Raw genomic sequence first — 12083 nt, 5'->3', positions numbered from 1 at the left:
AATAAGGTCGCTCTGTGGATATATCCAATTCCCTGAAATACAATTTATCACGAGCCAATACTTTGACGCAGTGTACTGTTTAGACGATGTTGATATCACTGTCTGGCTATTTAAGAACACTTAACAACACTTGCAATTAATTCTGCTCAACAAATGAGTTATTATGGTATAAAGATCAAACCTGTGTTCTTTCGCTGTTAAGTTAGGTATACTGGACTGCACCTATGTCGTTTTTGTGTTTGCAAAAAACGCCTGTAGATATAATTTTTTTAAATAAATCTTTTCTAGATATATTTCAGGAGGTCATCTCAATTTCGTTTCATATTTACTAAATTTCATTTCAGGTACGGGTGCCATATAACCTACAAAGTATGTCACATCTTAATTATCTATGTCTGGTGATTCTGTTGACGTCTGATCTTAGATAATGCGTATGTAATTCAATGCTGGAAGGAACTAAAAGCCGCAGAGTTGTAGTTTTCCAGATCATTAGTTTAAAAACTTAATTTTATTATCATCATTCATTATATCAGATTAGTCAATTAAATTTTAGAAAATGTGGAAAAACTTCAATTATATTTGAGAATAATTTTTATTTTAGAAAGAATAGATTAATTACACAAGCCGACAAAATTTCAAAAAAGGAAAACCTAAAAAGCAGACAATACGTCCCCGAAGATTTTTGATGCGCTCAATCCGAATCTCTCAGAATTGACCCATCACCCTAGGTTTTCGCGATATTCTAACCTAAATGTGTAAAAAACAAGTTTTTTTTGCAATATCAAGGTTATATGACATCGCGAATAATTTTTTTTTTCAAAAAATCAATTACACCACTGAAAAATTAATCTTTACCTTTCAAAATTTTTTCAATGACCTCACGTTTTTTAGATTTCCTAACCTAAAAGGTCAAGATGCATGAATTTCGGCAAGCTAAGGTTATAAACCGTTGTACACTATAACCGACAGACTCTGAAGTTTCGAAAAATTAACTTAAGGAAAATATAGAGGTTAGATTAGAATTCAGCGACCCAAAAAACATACAAATACGTTATGTCTGCTTCTTAACAAATTTCTTAATTTGGCCATGGTGTAAGAAAGTAACTGAAGTAGTAATTTCCAATTAACGATATCTTGGCGAAAAATGAATATTTTTTCAAATCGAAAGAAAGGTTTTGAAGGGTAAAGATTCTACTTTTCAGTGGTGTAATTGAATTTTTGAAAAAAAATTTATTCGCGATGTCATATAACCTTGAATAAAGCAAAAAACCGTTTTTTTTACACATTTAGGTTAGAATATTTCGGAAATCTAGGGTGATGGGTCAATTCTGAGGCCAGATTTGGATTCAGCGCATCAAAAACCTGAGGAGATATTGTCTGCTTTCTGGGTTTTTTTCATTGTTGGCCTGTGTTATGATTATGTCCGACAGTTATCAAATATATTATTGTATGAAGGATTTTATTTGTTTATCTAAACTGTCAGTTTATTCGCTTAGCAAATTTGTTCTCGGTACAAGTCCAAAAGTTTGCTAGCCGATATTTCCCTTAACCCCTTGAATTTAAGAAAGATTTACCATGGAGGCTGAATCTTAGGCGTGCAAAGTTCTCGTTTTTATGCAGCTATGCAACGTAGACTCTTCTACTAACTTCACACTGTAGAGATGTTGATTGACAATGTCCCGTTAAAGTCTTGAGATTTCCTCAAATCTAATTTTATTAATATTCGACAATTTTTTCTCTTGAGACTATCCTTTTCTTGGATTCTCCAGTATTCTGTGGTCTTCTTGAAGCCATATCTCTAAAACTTGCCTTGCTTCACAATAAGTAATTCTAGAGGAACTGTTTATTTTTTTTTGTAATTTAATACAATTTTTCATTTTTTACCATGACTCTATTGCACTTTAGAACCCCAATTTTTGTAATCATTGTTGAAACATTTTGTGAGAATTCTGGAATTAAGTAGATATTTTCTGAATTCAAATTCCGCTCTCCAAAATGTATTTGAAAAATATACCAAAAGTGACATTCTGACATTCCACTAATACCAGTTCTTTTAGTTTTCTATCTGAAATATGTCACCTATATCACTGAAATATCGAGTGAAAGCAACGTATAAAACACAAAAAGTTTTTTCTTAACAAAATTGTTCGTTTCAAATAATATCAATCGGAAATTTGTAGCAGTCCAACCAAAAAAAGAATTACCATTTACACAGTTAGGAAAATTGATCTATATTTAATGAACCTCTGACATTTTACAATAATATCTACATATTTCTTTTGATAAAGGAGATGTTTTTACGACACCACATAATAAAGATGGCTGAATAGTGTATGACAAATTCTTAGTATTTGGGAATTTCTCTGTGATTATGAACATTGGCAATTTATTTATTATTATCATTTACTCCTTACAACAGTGGAAATATATATTTATTTTTTCAATAACACTGGCGACAAATACACGTTGTTTTTTGAATTTTACCTTCAGAAACCACAATATAATTAGATTTACGTAAAGCTTCATTTATTTTTTGCATTTCCGTCCGCAGTAAACAATAACGCCGCAAAGAAATAACACGAACACTATCGTGATTGTCTGCGTTAGAATACAACAACTCAAAAAAAAAACCGTCATCGCTTTGTACCCACTAGAAGCGTTAATTAAAATGTAAGCTTATTCAATTATTTCTGAATGACATAACACAAGCATTTCCATTGTTAAAAACAAATCTATTATCTCATAAAACATTCATAAACGTGATCAATATTTTCTGCCGGTGATAATTACTTCGGCAAGCCTAATAAACCTTCTTCACGTGTTATGAGTGACCAGTGACCTTGAACGGATCAGACCCAGGATACCATTTACATAATTCCACTTCTGCGGTTAGTACCTGATACCTGCCTATGTACTACGTTCCTCAACACACACAGCTTAGGAATGACGAAGCCACCAAGCCCTGGCCAGATATTTTTGGATAATTTATTCGACGTTCATCAATATTTTTTCAGTCTTTCGTCAAAAAAAAGCTGAACGAATTGGTCATCTGGTGGGAGTTGTTTGTTAAGTCGGAAGTATTTTGTTGCTCGCAGATATTTTTTACGCCAAAGCGAAGGCGGCTGTCAGTTTTTGCCTCATTATAATTTTATTTATCATCTTCACTGTAATTATCGGTAATGGGAATGGAAATAAAGGTAAATATATACATACACTCGGCTAAACACTTAAAGCGTTCATTAAAAATTATACGTTAAAGGTTACTAACTCATTTTCCAGGAATTGATTTAGTCTATGAAAATTTAATGATCCAATTGAAGGGTTTATCGATGTTTTATGCTATACCATATTTTTTCTCAAAAATAATTAGATAGACAAAGAAAAGTCATCAAACAACAGTGATTGTTTAATTATCTCATTTTCGATCGATATAGCGACATGTTTTTTTTGTTCTTTTCCACTCGGGACTCGACTTTAGTCTGGTCTTGACTTGAATCCCACTATTCACTGTTCATGCATCTCAATGATATCCCAATGAACAAGTGGAAGCTCGCGAATCGTAAAGTCCAGAAGTTCGCTCAAAAAAACACTACAAATACCTCAAAATAACGTTCGTTCTTATGCTAACTCGTATGAGATACATTTCATTGAAATTTGATCATCGTACTGTTCAAACTTGGCTCCATTAGACTCATTTGCTTGGACTTTCCAAAGAACATTGAAAGAGTTAGAAGTTTACTGAAGAGAGACAACTTGAAGTGCTGCAATGTTGATGCATCAAAACGCTTTTCAAAGTACTTCCACAAGTAGTAAGTACACCATGCATTAGAAGAACTATGTAAAAAATAACATACAAACAACTTCTGTAAAAAACATGCCATTAGACAATGAATGTTATTAATGACTTTTCCTCATACATGTCAGCCTGGAAATAATTTTCGATATCAGAAACGATTCATAAAGCATGTGTCTTTATATATATATATCTTAGGACGTCATCAAATTGATACATGACAATGCTATGACAAAAAATGTGTACTACCAATGTTACAACTGCTGCAAAATTGTAACTTCATATCCTTGTTTATATTTTTGAACGATAGTTCCAATGTTTCATTTAGAAGACATAAATCCACTTTTTGAATTTTATTGTTCGAATATCAATTTCTTCTTATATACCTAGTAGTTTATTTTTGTTTTTACCCTTGAACTAAAGTCTAAACATAGAAGCTTGGTGCTCATTTCTAGGAATCGCAATAGGAAGGTGAGACGATTTTGAGGATAATATCAAGAGGCAATCACAACAACAACTCACCTATAAACTCCATAATGTTTTCCACTGGCCCTGTCCCCACATATCGAGCACAGATGTTTGGAACCACTCAGCGGATGGTTGGGGGGATATGGCGAGGTAGCACCCTTCTGTCCTCCAGAAGAAGGGCTGAGTAGACCGGCATGACCGACAGAGAACGATCCTGGACTGTTCGGACCTTGGGGACTAAACTGGCCTAGAGTGGAAGCGTCCGGTTTCATTTCCAATGGTGACTGCGGCCCTAGGGGCCCCATGGATAGATTTTGGTCTAAGCTGAGCCCTGGAACAAGAAAATATAGTTAAAGTAACATGATACGTTGACAGGATACAAAATTATTTGTTAAAGATAGGCAGAGCACTCAAAATCCAATTCATTGAAGTATTTAAGGGGGTATGTGCTAAAAAATTAATTTTGTAGAAAATGTCTAAAAATGTTTCTCTTGGTTTAGCAGATGATTTATTTATCGATTCATTTGAGATGCGCTGTAGTAAATAACTTTCTTGTTGAAGTTATTTATCTGCTTTATCAACGATTATCCTATACTACGGGTAGCTAAAGCATTTAATCTTTCTTGTCTCATTATATTTCTTACTTTCCTCCATAGGGAGGATACACAAAATTTTGTAAAATTTCACACATTCACGGAAACTAAGTTATTATTTATAAACAGTACCAGCAATTACGCCTTCACCATTATAAAAACATTACCTATTTTAACTATCATTCAGTTCTAACTAGTTTATATCTGAATATTCCTTTTTAGTTAATTTGAAAATGTCTTGAGAAAACTTTTTTTTAGTCTTTCATTCAATCTGTATGAAATAATTGAGACATGAGACATTATATCGAAATATCGATATTAAAATATAACTTTGGAATACGATATTTTTTTAATTTTCAGAGCTACTAAATTGAGGTAATTTATTGAGTAATTATTTATTAAGCGAGGTTGAAGCCAATATTTTTGCGAGAATAATATCGATATTTTTTTTACAATACATTGAAAATTAAATAGTTACAATACATTTTGCAAATACTGATAATGATAATTATCGATATTTTTTGCTGATATCAACAACCCTATTTACACTAGACTATAAATATTGTAATGCAATGCATTGCACATGAAGAAGAGACATGGCAAGAATCGACGATTGACTATCGATATCGGATTGTTTCGTGACAGTTCGTGGTAAAACAATGTCCCTGCTCTAATTTTCTTTCTCTTTCATTTCCATGTTTTACGTATATATGTCTACTGCATTCCAACCTGTTAACGATACGAATACAAACCGAGGACAGTTTAGAAATTGTCCCCCATGGCTACTACATAATAAATATAAAGTTCTTACGATAAAAATACGAATATATTCTTATAAATATAATATTTTGACAATGTAGTACTCTTAGTTTATTATCATATATTTATGTGGACGGTAATTGATCAAATGGACATATATAGAAACTGCTACTAATTATCACTAGTATTTAACATGCTTTCATGGCACAAACTCAATTTTTTAAAAAATGGCTTTTGGTTACTTTGATATTTTATTGTTTTAAGAATCAATAAATATTTGAAAAAAAATTACTTCTAATGTATGTTTCTTACCAATCATGACTAATACATCTATTTACATAAAAAAGACCTAAGCTTTGTTTTCACCAGCAAGTCCGGTATTTTAATAATCGATATACATGCAACTGATGTCGACAAGGACATTAATACAAACTACAAACAGAAAAATAACATCTCGGTCATTAACAATATTTTTGTATTCAACATCAGCCTATCTGGTTAACGAACTGATTTACAACGTTGCTAATTAGTATGCCCAATTTGTTCAGGAGCACGTGGCCTTGTTTTAGATGTACCTAGATAGTATACAGAAAAAAAAATTGTAATATGCAACACAAAGACACGGTAAATAAAATAACACAGGAGATACTACTAAAGTCGCCTGCACATAAAAAATGAAAGAAAAAAAACTACGATTTATTTATTACATCGGTATATGAGTTACAGATAAAATCTTGAATGAAATTTGCGCAGTAATAATTATGATAATATTATGGTGTGATTGAATCTCTGAAACGGGTAGGTAGATACCTATTTCGTGATTACTGAGTACTCAAAAAAAAACTTGTTATATGCATTATTAATGTAAAATTAAAACCGTTTCAAAGACAAAAAAAAATGCAAATGGCCATATGTAATTTTATAAAACAAAAACCAGAGTAGTTAAGTGGACATTTCACGAAGGAATCTTCAATTCTTTTACATTTAAATTCACTTTAATTACATTTTTTATTGTTTGATTAGAGTTCCACAAAAAAAAGAAAAAAAAAAGAAAAGGGGTCTGTTCTGAAGATTAGACCCATGTATCCATATGTATTTTGACGCACTGAATCCGAATCCGAGACCAGAATAGCTCTATCACCCTCTATTTTTTGAAACAGTAAAAAACCACCATTAAATACAGAAAATATGGAAATTATTTTTCAAACCAAGAAGACGCCCAACTTCATCTTTCATCTCTGTTTCTTATATATACAGGATACTAGAGACAGAAAGAATTACTATGAACAGAAAGTAGGACCAAACATAACAGATTTCCATCCAGGGTTGCAAAACATCGTAGATACGTGAACCCTTAGTTGATCCGTCAAATACTCTGCGTCCACTTCTTCATATTAAACCTGGTCTCATGAAATAGTTCGTTAAAGTTTTGGACAAAGATGGCGACTCTTTTGAATATTTAGAAGAGAAGTTTCTGGAAATAAGTGATATTAAACTGAAAGAAGGTATTTTCGATGGTCCTCAAATCCGTACCGTGTTCAGAGACCAACAATTTATCACAAAAATGAAGAGCAACATGGTTAAGTTTCAAGAGAGTCGCTCAGAATTTCTTGGGGAATAAGAAGGATGTGGATTACCAGAATTTAGTTGAGGAATTGTTAGAAAACTTCAAACAGTTGCCTGATGAACTCCAAATAGCATTTATTTGACATTCACCTTGACTACTTTCCGGAGAATCTCGAAGACTACAGCGAATACCAGGGTGAACGGTTTCACCATGATGTCAAGGAAATGGAGCGTTGGTATCAAGGAAGGCGAGATATTAAACATGATGACAGATTTCTGCTGGATGCGTAAAAGGAAAAAACGAGCCAAAACCACAGGAAAGAGAAAGATGCATTGATCATTTGAAGATAAAAGAGTTTGTTATAAAAAGAAAAGGAAGTTAAAAAAACATCATTTTTTATTTAGGAACGATGTTCACATCTTTGAATACCTCATCTCTCTTTGCGGGCATCAAATGGCTGAAGTTCATCTATCTGAGAAGGAATTTCCCAGATTTTAGGGTTATATTGCACGGTATAAAAATACTGAAGGGTGATAGAATAATTTCAACTTCGGATTCGGTTTTAGCACGTCAAAATACATGTAGATATGGTCCTGTCGGATTCGGATTCAGTTTCAAACATCAAAGATCAAAATACATATAAACATGTTCCTGCAGTCATTTTCAGTCGGATTCTACAATTATACCTAATACCGATTCCTCCAAAGGGATATTTTCGGTATTTTTTGTATTTAAAGGTAGTTTTTCGCGATTTAAATGCTGCCCTGGATTCAGATTCAGCGCCTCAAAATACACAAGGATGGATACATGGATACTAATCTTTAAAACAGACCACTTTTCTTGTTCTGTCAGATTAACTGGATTCACATTGCACCTCAGCGTAGAGATTTTGACACAGCTATTAAGTATTGTTATTATTATTAATATTATCGTTCATAGTAAACAGTATCCACCAATAAAATTTGATATTTCGACTTCTTTCTTATCATGTATAAACAACATCTAAAGTTTTTCCAAACTTAACGATTTGATTATTATTATCCTGATATTTTTCGGTATAATTTACGAGGAAAGTTATTTTGAGTATATATTTTTTATTTTTGTTTATATCAGAATTCTAAAAGCATTCAAATATATACTTTTGTTACCATGGTAGTGGTCAGAACTAGAATTATATATGTGTTTATAAGTATCTAGCGCTGCCTTCAAAACAACTCATACTCTCATTCTGTATTACACTCGAGGTTTATTGCCATTAATCTAATGGCTTTTTAATACAATAATTTTAATTTCCGCAATTCTATCATGGTTTCGAGCACTCAATCTACATTACTAACATCTTTTATATTAAATGAAATACGCGTGTATGAGATACCACGTGAAAGTAAATAGGAGTGAGTGAATTCTTTTTCAGGGTTACCAAGCAGTGTCGTTCAAAGGCTAAGCATATTTTTACAAAAGAATTATTAGTTATTTATTAACCGTACCATTCAACCCAAACTAATTCGAGAATGGGTAGTATAAAATAAAAATTATAATAGTAATAACAAAAATAATTAATTAATAATTACGGTAAGTACAACCAGTAGGCATTAACAGTTTTGCAAACTGGATGATGGCAGTCAACTAGTGTGGCTGAAAGGTATTTCGAGGAAAGCATCGTCAATAAGTTGAAAATTTTAAAAATTATATTTCATCAGCAAGAACTAGTGGCACCTCATTATCATTCAGGAATGCAGATAGGGAATCATAATAGTTTTCCGGAAGAACAAGTACAATTGAATTTTCATGTTGTTAACTTTGACAAAATCCGCCAGTTTTTGCGTAGTGTGTAGCAAGAACGGGGAAGGTTGTACAGAGGTCTCCGTGGGCTTAAATTGATCGTCATGAAAAATCTAGGTGAGCATAATTCGATTTTTCCAATATTTGCCCGACTTACCCCTACTTAAAGGGTGGAAACCACCCCCTAAAACAAGAAAAATGAGAAAATAGTCGATAAATTCTTGGTAAAATTGGGGAATTTCACATGCCAAGGGTAAAATCAGGAATGTCCATCTAAAAATGCTCATGATAAACCCACTCCACGTGGGAGGTGTTTTTCACCTTGAGCATTTTTGGGAGGGCATTCTTGATGTTACCCTTGCCATGTGGAATTCCGCCAATTTTTACCCAGATTTTGGTGTCCATTTTTTCCTGTTTTCTTGTTTTAGGGGTGGTTTCCACCCCTTCAGTAGGGGTAACTGATCAAAATCCGACAGAAGAACGAATTATGGAGGCATGTATTTCATATCATTTGGATTTATAAGGAAGAGTGGCACAAAAAAGGCAATTCATGAAGGGAACATCATTTGCCGCCGGTTTTCGGCAATAGGGGTGGTTTTACCCCCACGCGGGGGATGTTTTTCAGCTTGAGCATATTTGGAAGAACATCCCTGATCTCTTCCTTGCCATTCAAATTCCCGCCAATTTTTACCAAGAATTGATCGACCATTTTCTCACGTTTCTTGTTTTAGGGGTGGTTTCCACCCCTTAAGTAGGGGTAAGTCGGACAAATATTGGAAAAATCGAATTATGCTCACCTAGATTTTTCATGACGATCAATTTAAGCCCACGGAGACCTCTGGACGACCTTCCCCGTTCTTGCTACACACTACGCAAAAACGGGCGAAAAAATGGGGTTTTTTGCGGTTACTCTTTTTTTTTATATATAAACAGTGACTTTACTCTATAGTAAAGTGGCATTTCAAGTGGTAGAGGTCACTGTAGTAAACGATTTTGAATTTAGTAAAATAACATATCAGTTAAAATGCGAAAAAGGTAATTTATTCCTGAAATACCAAATGTTTATTAAGTTTATGAGAGCTTAAGACAATCCTCATTATATTAATGATATGGTACAGTTTTAGATCACAAATATTTAGTTTTGGTTAGGATATCCAATAAAAGGGGACCTAAATTGGAGCCTTGTAGAACACCAGATCCTTTTTATATCTTACTTATACAGGGTGTCTCATAATTAGCTGCCAACCCTGAACAGGCCCATTCTATGATCAAAACTATTATTATTATTATTAAATTGGCAATCGGGTTGACAATACTTTGACATAAGAATACCTTGATAATTTTGTTTAAATTACTATTAAATTGACCAAAGTGGGATTAATTCAAGAGCGATTTTTTCAGAAACCGTTAAAGATAACGATTTGTAACAAGAGTACCTTTTTAACGTAAAACAATTCGGGAAAACGGAATTTGCTGTCCAATTTGTTAAAAAGTCAAAGATGAAAAAGTTACACACGCAAAGTACCAAGGGCCCCCCCGTACCCACCCCAATGGACCTTGTGGAAATAAATGGATTAGTCCATCAAATTGCTCATCAAAATTTAGCTGTGTATACCAAATTTCATTCATTTATCACAACGCGATTGAGAGATATTGCAAAAAAATGATTTCCATTCCTCCCTCTTCAATGGGTCCCTGTGCCCTTAGGAAGCATTTCCGGACCCATGTTCATATGAACTTTTTTACTTAGTTTTGATCATAGAATCGGCCTGTTCAGGGTTGGCAGCTAATTATGAGACACCCTGTATGTATAATGTAAAATTAGTACAATTAGTAATAGTATATTACGTAATAAGTGTTGTAAAAAGCATTTTACGCACGAATGGAAAAGTTACGCACGACGCCGCGTAGCGGCGAGTGCGTAATTCTATGAGTGCGTAATTGCATTACACCACGTATTACGTACTATACTTTACCTACAACCACTACTTTAAATACTTAAAAACACACCGTCTGCGATCAATGCAAGATTCCTATTACGTCGTACGGTAAAAAAATCGCACAGCTTGGTAAAAAAATCGTACAGTTTTCCTAGCAACCGTCTAGCAACGGTCAATACAAACAGTATTGTATTAGCCGTTGCTAGGCAGTTGCTAGGAAAACTGTGCGATTTTTTTACCGTGCGTAAAAGGAATCTTACATCGATCGCAGACAGTGTGTTTTTAAGTATTTACAGTAGTGGTCGTAGGTAAAATGATTTTTAATACGTCTCAAGAAATTTAAAATGTTAAAATTGGAAAAATCAAAAGAAATGTTTAAAATGTTTTGATTCCAATATAATGGTAATGACGTTGTTAATTACAATTATAAGTTTGCAATACTCAGATTTTGTAGCAAACTGGAACTGTTTCTAACAAATAGTTTATTTGACTGGTGTGCAGCCCATACTAAATAATTAAGATGTACTTTTGTTGTTTATTAAGAACTTGCCCGATAAATCTGAAAAATAAAATTCATGTGACGTTCCCATCGCGTACTCGTAATGTGATTCAAGGTTGTTTACTAGTTAATTTCATCACTTGTCGTGTTTCCTACAAACGTTATTGTTAAGGAGAAGTAAACAATCTGTGTTTTTCTTCATATTTTCGTTGACCCCAGCCGCCAGGAGTCACTATACCCGGCAATGTCACACTAAACTGGTTTAATAAAATAATTACCAAGCAAAATAATGACAAGTCACTACCATTAGAACGTAAAGGCAACCTCCAAAATTATTTTCAACGATGCGTTAAACAACGAGTCGGCCATGAAACAGCCGACGCCGACCAACCATGATGAAGAACTGGCATTTCACCTTTATTATAAGGAAGTCGGATTTTGTTTTTCAAAGGTTGTAAATGATATAAACTTTTCATGTTTAAAGTTTAATGACATTTTTATTCAATCAAGTTCGGGGACTCACTTAACTTTCAAATTGTGGGGCGATATTGATTATTAATATAAACGCTCGACGCTTTATTGTAGATATAGCCCGATTAATAAATCATGTTAAGTGAACTGCTTTTGTTGTCTCATTGGGGGAACAGACACAACAAAACGACATACCAATTGTGGACAACAA

The 12083-nt window shown here is 33.5% G+C and overlaps 1 protein-coding gene across 1 annotated transcript in view; it reads right to left on the bottom strand.

Moving 5' to 3' along the window:
- The window catches only part of LOC108907875 (retinoic acid receptor RXR), a 99220-nt gene that overhangs the window by 20694 nt on the left and 66443 nt on the right, over positions 1 to 12083 (bottom strand). Inside the window, exon 3 of the mRNA XM_023454176.1 lies at positions 4316 to 4592. Within this exon, the coding sequence (XP_023309944.1) occupies positions 4316 to 4592 (277 nt within the window). The remainder of the gene's footprint in view (positions 1 to 4315; positions 4593 to 12083) is intronic.

This window comes from Anoplophora glabripennis, unplaced genomic scaffold, assembly GCF_000390285.2.
Source record: "Anoplophora glabripennis isolate ALB-LARVAE unplaced genomic scaffold, Agla_2.0 scaffold213, whole genome shotgun sequence".
NCBI classification, from domain to species: Eukaryota; Metazoa; Arthropoda; class Insecta; order Coleoptera; family Cerambycidae; genus Anoplophora; species Anoplophora glabripennis.
This window is presented reverse-complemented; position numbering and strand designations above follow the sequence as displayed.